This window comes from Pseudopodoces humilis, chromosome 5, assembly GCF_049639895.1.
Source record: "Pseudopodoces humilis isolate 2021_Gansu_Grassland_sample_001 chromosome 5, ASM4963989v1, whole genome shotgun sequence".
NCBI classification, from domain to species: Eukaryota; Metazoa; Chordata; class Aves; order Passeriformes; family Paridae; genus Pseudopodoces; species Pseudopodoces humilis.
In genome coordinates this window covers 1854993-1875607 of record NC_142204.1, presented here as the reverse complement: position 1 = coordinate 1875607, position 20615 = coordinate 1854993, and the positions used below count along the sequence as shown (strand labels likewise).

General features: G+C 49.5%; 1 protein-coding gene across 6 annotated transcripts in view; it reads right to left on the bottom strand.

The window, feature by feature from the left end:
- Window positions 1-2625: 2625 nt before the first annotated feature.
- Window positions 2626-20615, bottom strand: part of CECR2 (CECR2 histone acetyl-lysine reader) — a 42858-nt gene continuing 24868 nt past the window's right edge. The window contains exons 7-18 of one of the 6 annotated variants that reach the window (XM_005530553.3): window positions 20128-20205; window positions 15210-15366; window positions 11947-12076; window positions 11623-11660; window positions 11447-11538; window positions 11047-11173; window positions 9247-9680; window positions 8017-8145; window positions 7122-7941; window positions 4272-5667; window positions 3313-3418; window positions 2626-3095 (exon numbers count right to left, since the gene is read on the bottom strand). In XM_005530553.3, the coding sequence (XP_005530610.2) occupies window positions 3090-3095; window positions 3313-3418; window positions 4272-5667; window positions 7122-7941; window positions 8017-8145; window positions 9247-9680; window positions 11047-11173; window positions 11447-11538; window positions 11623-11660; window positions 11947-12076; window positions 15210-15366; window positions 20128-20205 (3513 nt within the window). In that variant the 3' untranslated portion in view covers window positions 2626-3089. Of the gene's footprint in view, window positions 3096-3312; window positions 3419-4271; window positions 5668-7121; window positions 7942-8016; window positions 8146-9246; window positions 9681-11046; window positions 11174-11446; window positions 11539-11622; window positions 11661-11946; window positions 12077-15209; window positions 15367-16771; window positions 16883-18147; window positions 18373-18487; window positions 18576-18606; window positions 18736-20127; window positions 20206-20615 lie in introns of those variants that run through there. The other 5 variants (XM_088055177.1, XM_088055178.1, XM_088055179.1 and 2 more) reach the window with 5 other exon arrangements.

Below are 20615 nucleotides of genomic sequence, written 5' to 3'. Positions count from 1 at the left end.
GAGCTGTGCCCTCTGAGGGGACTCAGTGTTCAGTGATTTGCTCAGGTTGTACCTAGCGAGATTAAGCTCTGATTTTGAGGGGATCCCTAGATATTTGTAAGAGGGAAAGAAAAACCCCCAAGCCTCACTTATGAACAAAGCATTTGAAAGTCTGGAAACTCTGATCTAAAACTCCACCTCAGCATGTCCTCTCCTCAGGAAAGCCCAGCCATGGTTCCCTGTATTCTTTATGAGTACTTTTCTAACAGAAACCATCTGTCCTCACAACAGCAGCTTGTTAGCCACTTTAATAAAAATTACTGACTACATCAAAAGACATTTACCTAGAAACCCTCCCAGGAGGAGTCAGCTTCACTACTTGGTTTTGTCTGCCACCTGCAAGTCAAACCCTTCTCTCAGATGTGCCTTATGCCAGTTGAAGGTATCTATCATTGTCTAACACTCCACTACCCTCTCCAGGCAGACCACAAGCAATTCTTGCCCTCCTTAGTTGTCTCCTGTTTTGATTGAGGCTTGGTACTCATCCAGAAGCCATGACCACTAGAACAGTGTTTTCAGTGCCAGTTCCAGCTGAAGTGTGCTTCAGCTTGCTTGGAGAGTTTTTATAGCTTCTAAAAACCCCCTCTTCCACAATGTTCACAATGGGCTGAATGAAAGGCACTTCAAATATTCAGCTGTCTGTGATACAGAAGACAAACTGAAGTTGACAGGGCTTCTATGTAGAATCTATATTCACATTTCCAGAGTTTTCAATGCTTTGCTACAAGTTATATTTTCCAGTTCCTCTGTTTTTAAATCTGTTATTTCTGATTATTTTTATATCTACAGTGAACTAAAGACTGCTTTACAAGGACAAGCTGTGTTTGTCCGAAGTTTGTTGTCTTAAAGAGGAGTTATACTTGCACAAGTTTTCATTCGTATCTACTACTGCTCCTGTGTCTCTGTTCAGTGAAGGATCTAAGCCTGCCTTTTGGAGCAGATGGGGCACCTCTGAAAACCACTGCCAGCTGATGAGCCAGATTTGGGACAAATTTGGAAGAGACATAATATTCTTAGCTGGGGAATGCAGTTACCCATTTCTCAGTCAAAGGTCAACCTTCAGGCTCATTCCAGTCTTCATCAGTCCACCAGTCACAATTGCTCCCTGACAGATGAATAAAAAATGAAAAAACAAAAACTACACCAAAAAGCTTTTTGCTCTTCCAAAAGCTTAGGACAGAAGGAGCAATGGCTCAGTCAAATGTTGCCTCCCATTTACTTGAACAGCTCTGCCAGCTTGTGTACACAGCAGGACAAAGGCAGTACAGTCATGCAGCCTGGTGCAATCCAGCTAAAGATATGGGTGATGCCACCATCCAAGACAAGAAAACAGACAGAAAAATTCTCCAGAAACTGAAGACAATATCCCTCCTCTAGCTGGCAGCACAGACTAAAGGGCATGCTGCTCTGTCCTTCTGCTGCCATACTCTGTCCAAAATCCTCTTTTTAACCCCTGTCCTCTCCCAGTGCAGCCTGCTCTCAAGAGCTACACTCCCAGCAGCTCTGGCTGCCCAGTCTCATAACTTAACAACTCCCCTATTTAGCTCCAGCTTCCTCAAGAACAATCAGCTGCTTGTTAGCTTTAAGATGGGAATAAATGCAGCTGAAATTCCTATGGAACTCGCTTGAACAGCAGTGGCTGTCCAAGCACTGGCACAACAGGGTTTTTCCCAGTGCAGTACTGCCACTGGCCCTGTAGGACCCGCTGCTTAAGAAAGTTAAACCAACTCAACTCGAGCATGCAGCCCTCTTGTCCCTCATCTAACTGTGAATGAGTGCTTGAGTACTTTCCAGTTCACCTGTGACTTGCAAATGCCAAATCCAACAAATGGCTCACACTGCAGTAATCCTACCATTCCCCCAAGGCAGCCTCCTGCTCTTCCTCCTCAGCAAGAGTGCTCAGGAAGCCTCTGGCACTTTCTGCTTCACTGCTGCTGAGAAGTGAATATAGCCCAGGGTCAGAGAAAGAGGTGGGGACTTGGCTCCTCTTCTTGGGCAGCAGGGCAGTAAAGATTTGCACAAAATTTCTTCTACTAGATAGGTGCTGCTCCACCTACAGCCACACTGCTTTCACCAAAGTCAGTTTTAAGATGACTGCTTATGCCATTTTCTGTTTTCTAGAGCACACATTTCTTCTATCAGAAAGGCAGGGAGAAGGGTACTATACTAGCAGAAGGGACAATGCCATGGGTGTCCTGCCCTGGTTTCAATTCCTGGTCCTGGTTTCCTTGTTCCCCCATGATGACAGGAGCTGGAAGTGCACTCAGGCCCTGGATCCAGAGGGGTGGAGGTGGAGGTGAGAGGGGAAGGAGGAAGAAGGCAAGAGAAAGAGGGGGACGTGTAATGCTCCTGAGCAATTCCTGCTATTAAGTCAACCAGCTATGGGGTCGTGTCTCGGTTGTAGAGGACAGGAAGGAGGACAGCAAGTCATCCATCACACATTTCCTCACCTCTCCCCAGTTCCCCCAAACCCTCACCCTATCCTGAAAGATTTCAGTGTGATATGATTGTAAACAGTTAACAATTCCTCCAGTGCTAAGCCCACTACAAGCTGGGCCCACCCCCTCCCCCATTATGTACAATACATTCACCAACAACAAAAATTTATTTAGAAAGGCAACAGGTTAAATTCTGTAAACTGGATCCAGCTCCAAAACACACACACGTTAATACTACAAGTAAAATTCCATCATCGTCCTCTTCCACCCTGAAAAATATACCTGAGTTTAGCAGTCCATGAAAGTTTCCAGCCCCACCCCCGCCCTCCCCACCCAAAAAATCCCTCAAACCCTGAATGAGACGCAGTCTCTGGTCACGGAAAGCCACTGGAGTTTGGGGTGCCCTGCGATGGCGAGCCAGCTGCTCAGCTGGCAGGGTCCCAGCACCGCTGCGGGTTTCCGACACAAAATCCAGCACGGCGCCGTGTTCCACAGTCCCCGGAAGCTCCCTGCTGCTCGGGCGAGGGGAGGGTGGGAGCAAGGCCTGCCCCTCCTCTCTGTTGTCCAAATCATGTGTGGCTTTCCTCTTCATGAAGTCAGTCCTTTCTTGGACTAGCTCTGGAAGAGGAAGAACAAGAGTTGGAGGCTTTAACTGGCAGATTTAGGAAGGAATAATCTCGTGATTGCATGCAACCAGTTCAAAGGTAACACTAGTGATGTGCCCCAGATCACAGCTTCCTCCAGTTCCTCCCACCCCCATCAAACACCTCAGTCCTTGAGCCATTGGGAGGAGAAAGACCTGCATCTCAGCTCTGCTCTCTCTAGCAGCCCTTACTTGATCCAGAGGCAACACTGATGGTTTTTGTGATGTCAGATCTTCCCGGGACATGGTTGCTGTAGGCATCTTCGGGAAAGGAACTTGAGCCTGATGCATTTGCATTCTGGAGTCAGGTTGAATGGAGAGAGTTTTAGCACATGAATGTCAGGAGCAAATCCCCACTCTTGGTTAAAACTACTTCACTGAAGGCATACATACAACATTAGCATACAAGCATTTGTCTTGTATATTCTGTCTGGCTTCCCCCAAAACACAGCCCCCTCAACCCATGCCATTCCCCCAATGGCTTAGCTTTAAGCCAAGTTCCCTGAATACTAGAAGAAGGAAGGACTTGATGCTGTGATGATGACAAAACAGTGAATAGGTTGAGGCACATTCATAAAAACTGAACAGGGAATTGTTGGAATAGCAGTATTTTCCACTTGGGAATAAAATGTGATATGCAGTCTCAGTGAGAAGTAACTTTTTGCGATGGAAATTTGACACAGAGAAGGGGCAAAGCAAGAGGAGGGAAAAAGAGGGCAACATTAAGGACGTTCATAACAAGAGGCAAACTTTCACTTTAGCCAGTAACTCTTCCCCACTACAAGCAAGATTAAGTATAACATTTGCAAAGAAAATGGCAAGAGTCCTTGTTATTAAGAGATGCTCAACCCTGGATGGCACGTTAACAAAACACTGTCAGGGGAAACTCAGCACTGGTGTGAGGATGGATGGGGCTAACAGGTTCTCCATGACAGTGAGTACTCCTTGTTTTAAGGAGATATAATGAGACTCTCTCTCTCCATCTTAGCACTCTTACTCCAAGAATCCAAGAGTCACCTCTTAAGCCTTTCAACTTGACTTGCCATCTCCTGTGACTTGAAGCCATATACCTTCAAGGGTATCCAACACTGATGGTCACCCAGGCATCACCCCCCTCCCACCTTGCCTTCTTGCAGAAAACACGATCTTACCCCGAGGGTCTATACAAGTCCTGGGGTGGCCCCCCCATGCCACCTCCACTGCCTCTCTGCTCCATCAGCAAGGCCTGAAAGTGACCCACGTTCTCCTCTCGGCAGCGGTACAGGGGGCCCTCCTGAGAGAGGCCGTTGGCCTGGCTGGAGGCTGGATGATGAGACAGGTGAGCATTCATGGGCGATCCGTACGTCCTGGGCTGGAAGTGGCTGGCAGGATGCCGGGATCCGTAAGGAGAGCCAGTCTGTAGCATCACCCCGTGGGGAGGGAAAGCCGAGGGGCCGAATCCCATCCCCGCACCCAGGTGTGGCGGGGGGGCTCCATAGAGGAACTCCCCCGCTGCCACCGAGCTCTGCCTCTTAGTGGCTGCGTTGTGGTTGTCCAAATCAAGGAACTCTTTGGGACTCTCCGGTCTTTCCTGGGACTCCTCGGACTTCTCATCTTCAGGCCCCAGCTCCTGCCCGTCGCTTGGAGAAACCTCTTTGGCACTTGCTAGGTCCATGCGGTTGGGAGAGGCCAGGGCGGCGCTCAGCGCCTCGCAGCCCTGCAGGCCGGCGGAGCCCCGCTCTGGGAAAGGGGGCCTGGCCAGGGGCGGGTGGTGCCCGCTGGGGCTGGCCTGGGGGTGAAGAGGTCTCTGCCAGTCCGAGTAGCCCTGCGGGCAGCCGTAGTAGGGCGGTCGCTGGTAGTGGTGGTAGGAGGCTTGGGGCTGCGGCTGGTAAGGATACGGCATGCCCTGGGGCGGCCGATAGCGCGGGAACACGCCGGGGTGGGCGCTGCTCGGCTGGAAACCCTGCGGGGGGAAATGCTGGGGATGGGAGGCAGGAGGAGGGGGCTTCCCCCCCATCATGGGGCCGAACCCCTGCAGGCCCGGGTTGATGTGGTACCGCCCGGCCGAATTCGGGTATTCCAGCCCGGACATGTAGAGGGGATGAAACTGGTTGGGGGCAGCCCCCATGGAGGCGGCGTCCACGCCAGGGAGGCCGGTGCCCTGCCCCATGCAAGGCACGGCCACTTCGGGCAGAGCCTTTCCCCCACCGCAGAGGGGCTTCTCCAGCAGGTTGGCAGCCAGCCCCTTCCCCTCGGGGCCGGCTGCCGGCCCCTCGCCAGCCGCCCCGTTCTGAGGCAGGGGACCCCCTCTTTCGGAGGCGGGCACCAGGTCCCTCACGCAGCCCGGGTCGCCGGTGTAGCCGCTCTCTGCCGACCACGCTCCCTTGGCCTGCCCTCCCTTCAGGTCGCCCTTCACACCGGGGCCATCCTCCTCCCCATCCGGGGGCAAGGCGCGCCTCGTGCACTCCATGGGCAGCGGGGGCTTGGGATGAGGTAGGAGTTTGGTGTAGGCCCCGTCGGGAATGCTGATGCACTGAGCCTTCTCGTCCATGACCGCCGGTGTGTCCACTGAAAGAGAGGGAAGAAAGTCAAACACATGCCTAACTTTGGTAAATTTGGGTGATCTTTAATAGCTGTTTCTTTGAAAAGCCACCACTAAGTCACAGCCCCTCCTGGAGTAACACGGCACATGTGTTTGGTCTGACATAGAGGTGTGCAGAGGCTGCCTGAAGGAGAGGCAGAGGAGGGGTCCACATGACAGTGACATCAGGTGCTGGTTTCAGCTCGATTTCTGACTGCCCTATCACTTCTGGTCATAGAATCATGGAATAGTTTGGGTTGGAAGGAACCTTAAAGATTATGCAGTTCTCTCCCCTGTGCAGAGAGACACCTCCCACTAGGTCAGATTGGTCAAAGTTCCCTCCATCCTGGTCTTGAACACCTCCAGGGATGGGGCATCCACAGCTTCTCTGGACAGTCTGTGTCAGGGCCTCACCACTTTCACAATAAAGAATTTATTCTTAACACTGAACTTCAGCTCACCCTCCACAAACCCTGTTTGCATGCAGCTTGGGCAGAAGCACCACCACAGCCTGAGATGCTGCAGAGCTGATCACAGTCATATTTTAACAAGTGCGGTTTGGAGATGAGACTGCTCTGTCCTGCAATCGCTCAACGTTCTCCCCTGTCTCTGTTCTGTATCCAGCAAGCTAAATTATGATGATAACTTTTAAGCAATGCCACACAAGGAAAGAGTTTCCTCTTAGTGCGAGGCACACAAGGGATTGATAAAAGATACAAGGGTTTTGATCTCTAGTTTACCAGCTAGAATTAATGAAAAAAAGTTTTTTTGATCTCCGAATTGTTTTGATCTCTGCATTAGGTTTTATTTTTAAGGCTCTTTTTTTTTTTATTATCTGTAGTTTACCGGATAGAACAAATGAAATTCAACCAGAAAGAAGCTGGTGAGGGCATGCATGACATGCTGCCATCCCACCTGAACCGATACAGCTGCTCAGGGCTTTTGGGCAACCCTGGTGTGTGAAGATTTTAAGATGTTGAGAGCTCATAAGGCAGATGTGCATTTCAGAGGAGAAGCCATACTGACACACACTCAAAGGAGTATATTTAAGGCATTTATTCACATAATATCTCCTCTCCTTACCTAACTACCTGCAGATCCAAGTTTTATATTAACTCCAGGTGAGCTCTAGCAGCATCACAGCCTGTGCTTTGCATTTGCACCTCGTGGCACACTGATAACTTGCACATAAAGCTGTGACAGAAGGGACCTCTGGAAGGCTACAGTGAAACAAAACAGTCCTAGAAAAACCTAAGCAATGCCCAGAGTAGAAAATATATTCCAATTTAAGACTGAAAAAACAAAACTACATGCAAAAACTACATGTAAAAACTCAGTTCCCCCCATAATATTCAATCAAGATTTGAATTATCTTCTGAGATGTAGAGGCAGATACAGGCAAGGACGGTCAAGTGCTACCAGTGGGCACTCGGGGCGTTACCTTGGTTGCTGTCCATGTCCATGGTCTGGCCGGTTGGATCCTGGGAGCTCCCGTTTCCCAGGAGGGGTTTTGGGGGCTGGCCGCCGGCGGAGGCTGCGTGAGCCAGCTGGGGAAAGGGCCCGGGGAGGTGCGGCGGGGGCGGCTGGCGAGGGTGGTAAGGCACACCCGGCGGGCACACGCGGGAGGACAGCTGCTGCATGGCGATCATCTCCGGGCTGTCCAGCATGGAGTCCCCGCCCTGGCACCCTCTTTGAACCTGAGGCGGTCCCCCAAACAGAGCGGCCGGCGGCTGCGGCATCCTCTGCCCGGCGGCTTTCCCGGGCGGCCGCATGTACCCTGAGGGAGGCACCCCGTGAGGTAGGAAATTCGATTGCTCGCTCCACTGGCTGGGAGGCAGCGGCGGCCTCATGGCCCGGGGGTCCATCATATGGCCCAGGACACGGGGCTGCAGCGAGGGCCCCGGCCCCATGGGCGCCTTCTCCTCCGGCCCCATGGCAGCCTGGCCGGCGGGGCCGTGGCTGCCGTTCCACAGGGCCGGATGCGCGCGGTTCAGGTACTTGTAGGGCCGGTACATGTGTCCCGGGGGGACCTCCGAGCCCTCCGGCGGCTTCACCGGGGGCCCGTTGTGCCGTGGCGGGAGGAAGCCCTGCTGGAACTGGGCCGGAGGGTAGACGGCGTCAGGCGGGGGGCCGCCCACGCGCCCCAGCTGCAGGGAGCCCAGCCGGGGGCCCAGCCCCGCCACGTGGGCCGGCGCCGCGCACGCCTGCTTCTCCGGAGTGCCCAGCCGGTGCCCGCGGTGCTCGCTCAGTCCCACGGCCGGCTGCGGAGAGAGAGGGGGGTCTCAGTGAGAGCTGCGGGGCCGGGGGTGCCGCAGGCCTCGGAAGGAAGGGCTCACCTGCATGGCAAAGTGCTGGTGCTGCTGGACCGGGTCTCCGGGATGGGGCTCAGGCACGCGCGGAGAGCCGTACAGTTTGGTGGGATCGGATCCACGCAAAGGGCCAAACGTTCCTGGCACTGCTGGTCTCTGAGGGATGGGGAGGGGTGCAGGGGGGAGAAATAAAACGATTTGTGAAGCGCATAAAAGCCGCAGGAATGCTGCAGGTGTGGGGGAGCCAAGGCTGGAGTAACCACACGAATAAGCAGCCGGACTGTTCTGGAGGTACTGTGGAAAACCTCTCTTCTAGGAGGTGATACAGCCTTATCAAAGCCACTCACCCCAACCTCTCCAAGCTGCAATACACTCATTTGCCACCCAAATCCTGGGGAGCAAGCAAGAAGACTGGAGGGGGCAGTGCTTTGCTTCAAGAAGAGGAATGGACCACAAGACTGTGGAAGCAGGAAGACAACGGGGAATGTGCTGGATTTCCTTCAAAATACTCAATGCCTCCAGCTCTTCTACTGCCTCCCACTATCTGCAGCACACGAATCACTCTAAAAATTTTGTTAGATCTCTAGCTAAAAGGGGCAAGGGATAGCCTAAGATCTCAGGGGAACAGCAGATCCATCACACCACAAGCCATCACTGGTTAAAATGGAAACGGCAGAGAAGGATGGGTGAGGAACAGCCCAGAAGGGAGGCAGAACAGGTGGCATCCAGAGAAGAAATGTTGGGCTAAAGATAAGTCACTGCTGCAGTCCAGAGTGGCCTTTGTTTCATTTAGTTTACTGCTTTTATAAATACTCAAGGCACGAAATGCAGTCGTACACAGATGGCACAAAGTTACCAGGCATCTGTAAACAATTGAGACAAAAGAAGACCAGCTTGTTCAGCTTCATAAACTGGGGGGTAAGGGAAGAAATGTTACAGCTTCCTATGCACTCTGGGGTTACTCTCCAAGGAGAGAACTGGGGGAATCAGTCTGTGCAAGCCTACACTGGGACATGCCAGCCATGGGAAACATTAGGGGATCACCCCACCTAATGTCACAAAGACTTCAATTACACCAGTTTAAATCTAAGGGCTGTAAAGTTTCACCTGGAGGAACCATAGCTCTGACCCTTTCTCTCTGGGAAAAGGTTCCTGACATGCACTAAAGATTTCATGGTAGGAAGTTTCATTCCCCCTTACTTCCCTCCTTCCCTCCCTCGTCCTGATGGGCAAAGGACAGCAGGAAGTGCTCCTCACCATCTGTCCAGGATGTGGCACAGGGCTGGGCATGCCGCCGTACTGCAGGGAGCGGGGGAAGCCTCTCCCGTTGGACGGGCCCCCTTCTCGAGCCGTCTGCGTTGGGTTGCCACTTGGGTCATCTACAGAGGACGAGGAGAAGGAGGAGGAAGAGGAAGAGGAGGAAGAAGCAGGAGCCCTGGAAGTAGCTCGATATGGTGGAGGTTTTCCTCCATTTTCCAGGCGTTGCTGTCTCTTGCCAGGCCCATCTGGGTCTCGTGATCGAGTCCAGACGCTGCCTGTGCCGGAGCGGCCGGTCCGCCGGCTCCTCTTCTCTCGTCTCCCGTCCTCTCTGATCCAAAACTCCTCATCAGTGTCTCCATCTTCCCCGGGGAAGTGCTTCATCATTGCTCGGTGGAAACACCTCTCCAAGTTGTAAGCCATCTTTGTGTATTCTGCAGTCAAAAACCCCCAAGAACATCAGAGAGAAGCAATTATGCAACATCAGATAAATCGTCTCCCCTCTGCCAAGTTTCTCCAAGGAAGACTTTTGTTTCTAACTCGTTGGCTTTGGTTCCTAAACTCCATAAGCAGCACAGCATCGGTTCTGTTCAGTAACCCCACCAGAGGACAGGCACACAGGCATGACAAAGTACCACTGGCAGCAGGGCCTGCAGAGTCAGCATTAACTCAGTGCTCCAGCCTAGTGCCAAGAATTACATTAGGAGGAGCACCACCTCTGCTCGTAGAGATGTGTGACCTGCACAGTTAGCTAGCAAGAGTGCTGAGAGAAGAAACGTGAACTTCCAGCAATGCTATTTGATTACATTCAGAGGCTTTTCTTGGACTCGTTCAGATCTCTGCTGTGGGCCACAAGACAGAGGAAAATCAGCAAACACATTTATCCCTGTAGTTTCCAAAGAACTTGCTGACCCTGACACGAAAGCTATTGCCAGCACCAGCGTCCCCACTGCGTCATTTCCACTGGACAGTTCTGCTGAGATGAGCTTTTACTTTTTGTTGAGTGCATAGGAAGGAAAAGACATGTGAGAGGTGTTGATGACAAGGTCTTGAAGCAAGTGACTTTCCAGTTGTTTCCACTAAACTAACCCTGAAGTTCCTTGAGGAACAGAGCTCTCCCATTGGCAGTGCAGGTATGCTTTTACTTGCAGCCAACAGCAACAAGCTGACTTGTTCTTAATGTTGCTCTCCCTTTCTCACCAGGTGTTGCTGGTGAGACAGTCTGCAGTGATGACCCACCATATGGGAACTGATTTCTTATCTAAGCAACACATAGAATTTTAATTGGCATGGCAATTAAACCCAGGATTTCCCATTTGCACACTCACGATGTTCCTTCAATAGCCAAGGAACCTAAAAGCTACATTTTCCATCCAAAGGACAGGCATGGTTCACTCCCCACTTTCCTGTGGTACTCAAGAAACACTGGGAGTTAACCAGACTCCAATGCTTTTCAAAGTGTGTGTTAGTTACTATGAGGAAAAGGAGCACACATAAACACATGAAGGAATGAGCTCAGAAAGAAACAAGACTCTCCTCTCTTTGTATTTTCTGCCTCCACCACCTACCAACATGGCAGTTCTTAGTATGCCATGCCCCAATTCAGCATGACCAAACTGTGCTAAAAGCCTCACTAAAACCCAGTGCAGGTCTCAGTAACTATTACCCTCTCATCTGGTCTCCCAAAAACATTCTGAAAGAGAAGAAGCACGAATCAAGTACTGGTGAGGGGGAAGAAGGGCACTGCTTGCTTTGGCTGAGCACTGCAAATACACAAATTTAGCATCATACTGCTCTTACCACTGCCTTCACCGTTGTACTTAAGACAGTTCCTGAACATGGTCTTCATATCACCCACAAACTCATCCTTGGTGCAGTACTGACCTCCATTCAACTTCTTCTCCATGCTAGAGATATCCATGGGGGCCTGGAATACAACCAAACTTCTCTTCAGTTAGAGAAAGCATAGCGGGGCTTACAAAGTTAGAGCTCAGAGAGGGCATGGGCAGCAGAGGATGCTCTCCAGAGAGGCAGCCATCCATCTTTGGTTTTCTTGACTTGTAAGGCTAGAAGGGACTGCCAGAATCATGGAGATTGACTGTGAGAGTGATACAACCCATCAAACTTGAAAACACTTCCAAAAAACTGCATCCCAGTTAACAAAGTGCATCAGTCAAGATGCCTGGGCCACTTTCCATACCTTAATGATCTGGTAGTAGTTGGGAGCATACGATTCATCAACGGGCTCCAAGAAGGGCCAAGAGTCCTTGTGAGCCTTCACCACATCTAGAACTGGCAGCAGCAAGAGAAAGGAGAATGGTTACACTCACACACACAGAGAAGTATTTCACTTTGAGAAGATGGGGTGGGACTAACCTTTGTACATGGCTGTGAACTCATCGTCCAGTTCAAAGCTGTAATGGGAAGCACCACAGTGAATATTCAGGCTGAGGATAGGTGAGACATGCTCTGTACTTCATCTTCTCTTCAACCCATGCAGTGCCACAATGCTGGCAAATAGGCCTCATCACAAACACTCCTCTCATATGGACCCAACCCAGATGTTTCTCAGCTCACTCCTCTCACTGTTCTCCAACCTCACTTCTCCCTCTGCATTCCTGTGAATGATCACACTCCTCTCCTTGCCATACTTACTGCTTCAATACACCCGTGTGCTGCCATGCCCCTTTGTGTACTCACATATCCTTGGTCCTTCGCTCTTCCCTGGCAGGGGAACTGGGATCCAAGTGGGAAAGCTCAGGGGGAAGCTCCTTCCCCTGTGCCAGCAGCCAGGCCCGCTCTTCACGAAGTTTCCTCCTCCTGGCCCGTTCTGGAGTGGGAAGAGATGAAAAGCCATTCAGCACTCCTTGCCCACATCTTGCAGGGAAACAGAAGGTGCTCCTGCAGCTCTCAAGAACTCCAGTGAGCTGATCTTGCTCTTTCAGCAAAAGCAGCAATAGCACAGGAGCAGGTGAGGTGAGAACACAGTGCACCACCAACACGCCTCATCACCCTCACTGGGTTACAAACACCACTTTTGAAGCACTGCTGTTGCACAGATGCTGCCTTAGGCAACTTCCAGAAGTGGTGTGGTACAAAGAGGGAAGCTCAACACCAGCCCTAGGCACAGCTGATCACCATGGAAAGAACTGACTCCTTGTGACCTTCCTTTAGGGGCTTCACCTCAGGCAGGTGAACTTGAGGCAGCAGCCCTTGCACTGAATGGGATGAAGAGCAGTGCCAAAGGAAGTTCTACCAGCTGAGTGGCAATGAGTAACTGGGGTCATTGTTATCCTCCATGGCTGGCTTTGGGAAGATTGCACAGGTAGGTCTTCATGGCCAGCAGCCAGAGCAAACAAGTTGCCACACACGAGGGCCACTGGGACAGCTTTCGTTTAAAGAAGTGAGGCACAGGAAGAAGCAATGCTGGTAATATAACCTGTGGTTTGCAACCAGACAGCTGGCTAACAGATTGCTTCATAATAGAAAGTTTATGGGCTCTTATGAACCTCATTTCCTTTTTCTTATAGGAAATCTGAATTCATTTGACTTGCGAAACACCTGCAGTTGGACCCAACCTTCTGTAGGAGCAGAATTCTGTGAAAGTAATGTTCAGGGAGAGGTGTCACAGGAACAGGCCACATCAGGGAACACCCAGAGTAAAAGAAAGATGAGGGAGACTCGCCTAACACCCTCTAGCAGAGGCTCTGCCTTTGGAAAATGCCATCTACTCAAGAGGTACCAGCTCTGGTGGAAATATATTTATTAAAGTCCTACTCAGTCTAAATTTGGGATGGGGGTTGATAGCACAAGAAAAGTAGGAATAGCTACAAGGTGAGTGTGTGTAGGGACATCCATTGGCAGATATGTCAAAAACTGGTAAAAGAAAGCTCAGATTTCCTGTTAGAAGACTCAGGGTACCACTGAAGTCAGGATTATAGGACTTGCATCTATGGTGTCCTACAGAATCTAAGAGAATTGCATGACCAGAAGTGCAACACCCAATTTCAGATAACAGAGAATATCTGAGTCTGTCCAAGCACTGTTTAGATTTCGTGTTTCTTTCATAAAATTAGCATCCTTAGATGGCATTGCAATGGGTAAGTGAGAAAGCTGAGGAGAACATGAAGTGATTATCTGGGCAGCAAATGGAAAATCTCGTGACAACAGCAGCCAAGAGGTAAAGATTGTGCAGATTTTAGAAATCCACCAAGGATCTGACCTGGTAAACTGACAGGAATCAAGGAATGCTATCCTGGTACCAGAAGGCCATATAAAATTAAAATTGTATTCCAGACTGAAAATTAGAAGAAAATCTTTGTAACTAGAAAATTTCTGTTGTTGGATGTCCAGTTTTAACAAGTTTCAAGCAAGTAAAGCAAATGACATAATTTTCAAATCATTTCCTCTCCATCATAAGAACTGTCATGACAGCAAATGCTAGTGGTGGGTGTGCTTGGCACTAAGAAAAGATCATTAAGAAGCCAGTTTTACCTGGATAGCTGCTGGTTCCAGGGATAAAAAATACTGTAGTGATTTAACTGAACAAGTCAACATAACCTTTGCAAACAGCTCTTGCACCAGCTTAAAAGGAGACACCTCCTGTTTAAGCCTAAATGGACTAGGGAAAAGTTTAAACCAACTGAAATAAATGGCACAAAACAAAATTAAAGCACCTCTGCCAAAAAAAGCATGAATGTATGCTAACTTGGCTTAAAAGAGTCTACTGCTCAATCTCATGCCAGTTTCTTTGCATGGCTCTGGTGCCTTTGAATCTGATGATGTAATGATTGCATTTACCCAGAAAAGGAAGTGGCTTACACCAAAACAAAACCATTTTACAGGAACATTTTTCTTTGCAGCTCTGGTGCAACCTCAAGACTAATTTTGTATATAGAGATAAAGCATTAAACCACAGAATGTGCAATTTGCCAAGGGAAGCAGATATCTGTGGCAGATGTGCAATCTAGATGAGTCTCAATTTAAAGCACCTGATTAGCTAGGACTAGCAACCAGGAATACACCAAGGCCAGGGAAGTAATTGGTTTTTCTAAAGGTTAGAAAGGTAAACAGGTAAAAGAAGCTATTCTTAGATAACATCTGGCCTCCCACCAAACATCTGGTAGCAAACTGTTTCATTTTGCAAAGTTGACAAGGTTTGCATGAACCTAATCTTTTTTTTCCTCTTCTGATTCTTTATCCACTTCAGGACTCACAATACTGACACCACCCCACATTGCCACAGTTTTCTGAGGATGTTCAGCCTTTCTGTAGAACTAAAACAGCCCAGCCAGTGTCACTGTGGCTAAAGCAGCAGCTAAAGGAATGCCCCATAAGGGAGGCCAACAGAGAGAAGGTGCTCAGAAATGAGCTTGCTCTGACATCCACACCTACATGTACTGCCTGACTGCCTTGATCTGAAATTGCCACCTCTGGTGCTCTGTGTAGCCTGGTCCCTTCATCTTTAGTTCTCCAATTGATAAGGCCAGCAGCAATATAAAAATACTACTCTTCCTGCTCCCATGTTATCCCATTCCCTTTCTCCTCAAAGGGAATTCTTTCATCAAGCATTGGGACAAAAGAACCAAATGCTATCCAGTGAGAGCAAAGCCAGCTAATCCTGCACACAGGGAAATCCTGAGGAGGCAAGTGGGGAGACAGAACCGAGAAACAACATAAATAGCAGGAGAAAAAAAATGGACAGCTAGGGCAAGGAACAAAATCAGCGCAATTTGAAAAATACAACACAGTCCAAAGGTGCCCTAGAGAACAGCCACCAACACTGAGAGGACAGACAAAGAAAAATAAACTACAGTCAGACCAATTTATCAGATATAAGTGCAAGAAAACATTCTCATTAGCAAGTCTGGCAGGGCAGGAATGCAAATGGCAGACTTGAATTCAAGATCTCAGACTTGAATTCAAGATCTCAAGTCTTGACTTTGAAAGCTTCCACACGTTACCTTCCACTGCTTTGACCTTCTCCTCCATCTCCCTCTTCCTCTCCTCCTTCAGCAGCTGCTCCTGCTCCCTCTTCTGCACTGCTATAAGGATCTGGCGCTCCTCCTCTTCCTCTCTGCGCCTCTGCTTCTCCATTGAGCTCAGCACATTTGGGTTTACCTGTAACAGAATGATGCACCAAAAACTGTAATGCCCTGGTTTATTGAAAGCTGAGCAGTCAGGTTTGCTTTGAGGAAGTATTAAAGCACACCTACAATGAATGACTGGGAGGAAAAAAAAAAGAGGGGAAAAAAAAAAGAGGATTCGTATGTATGATTTCCTAGATGAAAAGCAACATGGAAAGGGAAGTTATTTGTGAAGCAATGAAATCCTACTGATACAAGGACAATGGAAGGAGAAGCGATGGGTTAGACAAGCTGCCATCCTGTCAGGGATGCACCGTGCGCATTTCTCTTCCCTTCTGGGAAAAGGATTCAGGCTGTTGACACCCTTACACAACACCTCTACCTCTTCCAGCTAGCAGAGCTCTGACTGCAAGTGTGAGAAGAAAGGACTACTTTGCCAAACCTGTCTCTGCTGCAAAACACAGAATACTTCAATAGGAAAAGTGTCTGGTACAGCCTTGTGTCAAGGTATCATTAGGAATGCTTTCCTTTCCTGTTCAGAATTTCTGTGTGCTAATCTCCCCTGAACTGGCTCTCATTTGTTTGTTTGGACAGTTTTCCTGCTGGGTCCCAAAACCAGTTCTCTCATTCAAGGACACCTGGCTCTTTATTGCCCCACGTTCTCACCTCCCCACTGCCAGCAGGCTGCAAGGCTGTGTTTGATCCTACTTAAGACTGCAGGCTTCCGAGACCAGGGACTGCCTGCTCCTATTTCTCTAATAAAGCATGAGGTATGTATGTGGAAGTGTGGAATTATCTTTATTACCTTAATTTAATTATGAGACAAATACATCAGTCAACCACCAGCCAACTCCTACCCCTGTGACCAAGATATCTGTGCCTTATCAGCAGGGAAAATCAACCAGAAAATAACAATGTACACAGAGTTTGCTCCAACTTCATTTTCAGGGAATAACCAGCAACCACCACTTAGGCAGAAGGCATTTCCTGAGGATTAGCAATCAGCCGGGGTCCGTTTGCTGCTGCTCAGACCATCAACTTCTCCAGGCCCATTATTAATCCCCAGGAAAAAACAACAAAAAAATAAATATAAAAAGAATTCTGGCACCACGATTACTATTTTGTCCTTGTTTCACTGCCCAGAAATAGAACCTGGGGGTGTTTTGATGAAGGCCTAAAAACGTTGTCTGGTTTTGCTGTACATTCATTCCCCCTTTGCCTCCCCTTCCCCTCCACAACCCTGTGCTGCCCTACAAACTCCCACTCCAGATCTCTGTAGATGAGCACCATGTATCACCTCCAGGAGAAACAATCCATTAAGAGAATTATGCTTCAACCACCAACAGTCACAGAGAAGTGTCCAAGAGAGGGTCATGGGACTCTTGACAAAATTAGGATCGTATCCTGCATTTAGGGACAGATTGGGCAATAAAAAACACCTGTTCTGTGCTGATCCTTTAAGGTGAAACCCAGAGCTTCATCTCATCTCCAGGGAATCATTCTCTTCTCTTCCATTTTATATCTTTGACAAAATGTTATCACTTTACTCGTCTATCTCTTTCCTAGGGAAGTCATTCCATGAGTTCAGGTGCTGTAAGATTAGCCAGCTTCTCCTCACAATCAGTTTAAAGTTTGTTTCTCAACTCCTCATTCAATTTTTTCCCAATTATTCCTAGGTACATTCTTCTAAGTGAACATAAATTTTCCTTTTCTTCAGTCACATTCCAGCCTTTACCTTATGGACTTCCTCAGACACTTGCACAACATTCCCACATTTCTACAGTTAGATTAAATGTTTTCTTATAAAGCAATCCTTTCAGTTCCCTGGAATGATTATTCCAGTTGTCTCTCAGATCTTTCCTCCCTCATCCATATCCAAACACCAGGATGCCCAGGATTGTACTATGACAAGGACAACAGGTCAAGAACCTAGAGAATTGAGTTCTACATTCTCATGTTTGATTCTTTTTATATCCCTTTCTCAACAGCTTTGCCATCTGATTTGTTACTCATGAGCTGCAAACAACTTCCTTTTCAGACCTGATCCTGACCACTGTCAAACAGTTTTCCTCTGACTTTCTTGATAGATCTTTGAATTACAGTAGGAACCAAAAGAGTCAGGTTCTGCAGTAAGAGAAAGAGGTGAGCAGGAGCCAGCCACCAAACTTGGCATGCCAAGATATTTTAATGAGGATGTGACCATCAGCCTTTATATTCTCAAACCAGTAAGCCAACCTGGCATGTTACAATTTCTTTGATTGCTGGTACACAGGTGAGACCTTCCCTTTCCCTGGATTAATCCAAATTCATGTCCTGTGGACACAGGAACACAACATCCAAGCCTGCAGGGCACACTCAGCACCCTATGCTTTAACAGGGTGACACAGGATCCACAGCTCGCTCCAGATCAACCCACCACAAACATGGCATCAACAAAGCACTTTTAAACAAAGGAGAGGGTGTCATGCTACCAGATCTAGAAAACAAAGGAAGGGGAAAAGCAGAATCCACAAACCCAGTGTACTGAGGACTGCGGTAGACACCCACAATTGCACTTACTCCCTGCAGCACTTGCAGGGCAGCAACAGTGCTGCACTGGGCTCCTTGAGACACTTCAGCCACAGAAAGAACCTGATTTTCAGAGGGACCCTCAGTCTGGCATCCCACCTGAGTCCATTGGTGGACTTGTGCTCCATTCAGGGTTAAAAAATATACACAAACATGAACCAGTAAACTCCTACTGGATTAGTGGGAGCAGATGCCTATTGGAACGGCAAAAGCAAGAACCAAACACAAACTAAACTTCCTTCCTGACCATAGAGGTGGCAAAAGGACGCTCCTCCAGCTTCCTCCCCACTGGGGGATAAAAACCACTGCGACCAAGGCATCACCGCCTCCTTCCCTCCGGCAGAGAGCACTCCAGGACACAACATCACCGCTGTCCCCCTGGCCCTGGGACTCTGAAAGGGCCAAACTTCTGCCTTTTAGCTTTGCTCTCCAGACTGTGGGTATCAGACTTCAGGGCCAGAAGGCACGGGGTGCCCCAAGTGCCCTGGCCCCTCATCCACCAAACCTTCCCCACTCAGCTTTCCGCTGCGCTCTCCTAATGAGGGTGCTGCTCAGGCTGCTCTTAATGAGGAGCTAATCTGAACCACCTGTTGAGAAATCCCCCACAGGATCAGGAGCCCATGGAGCAGTTCCATCTCCAACTCAAGCGGCAGCCAGGAGAAAGGGGTCACCTGCACCGGGCTGAGATTTTCTCCTTCAGGCTCACCGGCTGCCCACCCTGGCTTGAGGAACAAACCATCAGACATGCTGGCACCTTCCCTGGCTGCCCCATGGCAGGGATGGCTGCTCCATCCTGCTGGGGAGCATCACCCCTGTGGTGCTGCTGGCTCCCTGTGTCCCGGTGCAGCGGGTGCCAGGAGGGCCCCCTGCTCGCTGGAAAGGTTTCACTGGCCCACAGGCGGCAATTAACAGCCCTCTGCCACCGCAGACCTGGAGCACCTGCGGTACTGATTAGCATCATTCAGGCTCCATGTGTTTCCCACTCCCCTCCTCCTCCTCTGGGATTTCTGCTGCCTGTGAACAAACATGTGTCCCTGTGCTTCCTGCACGGTGGGCTTTGCAGAGAGATTCTGGCCCCAAACTGGCCATCGCTGGGCTCTCGTTTTCCTTTCGGCAGGCTTTTATCTGCAGCACGATGAGAGGTTCTTCCTTCCTTCTATTTATCTGTTCTAAGTAATTACATTTATTGCAGGGGGAACTGTACTTTCTCCTTTGTTTTGGGGGAACCCCCGACTCTGGCTCACACAGCATACTCCCCGCAGCCTAATTTCCCATGGTTTGACAAAACAACAGGTAACTTCGTTTCCAATACATCTACAGAGACAGATTATGTGCCAACCTGATAGAATAGAGCTGATTTTTTCCTCTGAGGCTAATCCCACGTTGCCTGACCGATTGCTTTGGGTAGCAGTTGCCAGTTCAAAGACCCCCCACCTCCACGGCCCCGTGTCCCCGCCCGTGCCGGCGTGACTCTTAGGGGCCGTGTGGTGAACTGGATCGGAAAACTGATCTACGTTAAAAATAACCCCGACCAAAGAAAAAGGTTATATTTAACTCCAGTCATTTTCCTGGGTCTGGTTCACTGCACAGACCCTCAAGCAGCAGCAGAGCTGTAGCACCGATGGGGTGGAGGTGAGATGAGGGTGAGGAGGCATGGAAAGAGCCCTTCGAGCCCACAAGGCTGCAGTTTGATAAGCATTTCTTTAAGCAGCCTAAAAATTGTGACTTCCATTTCCAGCTGACCCCCTCCTAGCTCAGCTCCATACTGCATCAGTCATTCTCTCCCTCGGCGCTATCTACACCCTCATGTGTTTGCAGCCTCACGTTTTCCCCTTGGCTGAATTTCTGTCATTTCCCTTTGTAAGCCGGTTCTTCTAGCCCTCTCATCCTTCTTCAACTTTTCTTTGAACTGCCTCGAATGTGCCAGCACTTTCATTGAAGTGGAATTCCCCAGACTGAGCGCAGATTTCCATATGCAGCTGCAGCGGGGTCTGCGGCGAGGCCGGTTACCTCTGCGATCCAGAGGGCAGCACCTCCCTGCTCGCCATAGAAACCCCGGGTGTCAGCCTGCCTTTGACAGGCATTACCACCCATCTCTCTTTCAGCACAGGCACTTTTAAGCGACTCCTTCCCACTGAATAGCGATGCTGCGGTTTATTTCTTCCCCCAGGAGGCATCTGCTCTCGCCTCCCTCCGTCGTCGTCCTCCCCCTCGCACCCCCCCTCACCTCCTGCTTGATTGGTTTGATGGGCTGATGGTCAGACATCCACCTGGGAGAAAACTCTGTCCGCTGCAGACGCTTCTCCTGAAACAGGGTTGAGAATTGAGGGAAGGAAAAAGAGAGTGGAGGAAATTAGGGCACATCGGTGACACTGGCAGGAGAAACTGAGGGCTAGAAGTGACCATGAAATCCCTATTAGCTTTACAAGGGTAGCAAACAAGCAAACTGAACTCAGTCCAAGAACATCACGCTGACTGCAGAGCCTGTTTTACAAAGCCATTGAGCCGAAGGATCCCTTTCCAGATCTGTCCCACCTGAGAACATTCAGCTGATGGACAACACCCTTCAGAGTTTTGGGGCTCTGATGTACCAGCTCAAAGCAGACTTAGCTAGGACAGCTAAGCAGCCAGTGCCCCCTCAGCAGAGAAACCAGCAGTAAAAGTGGAATCACGGGCAGCTTGCACAGAAAATCCAGGCTGTAAATCGCAGCAGTT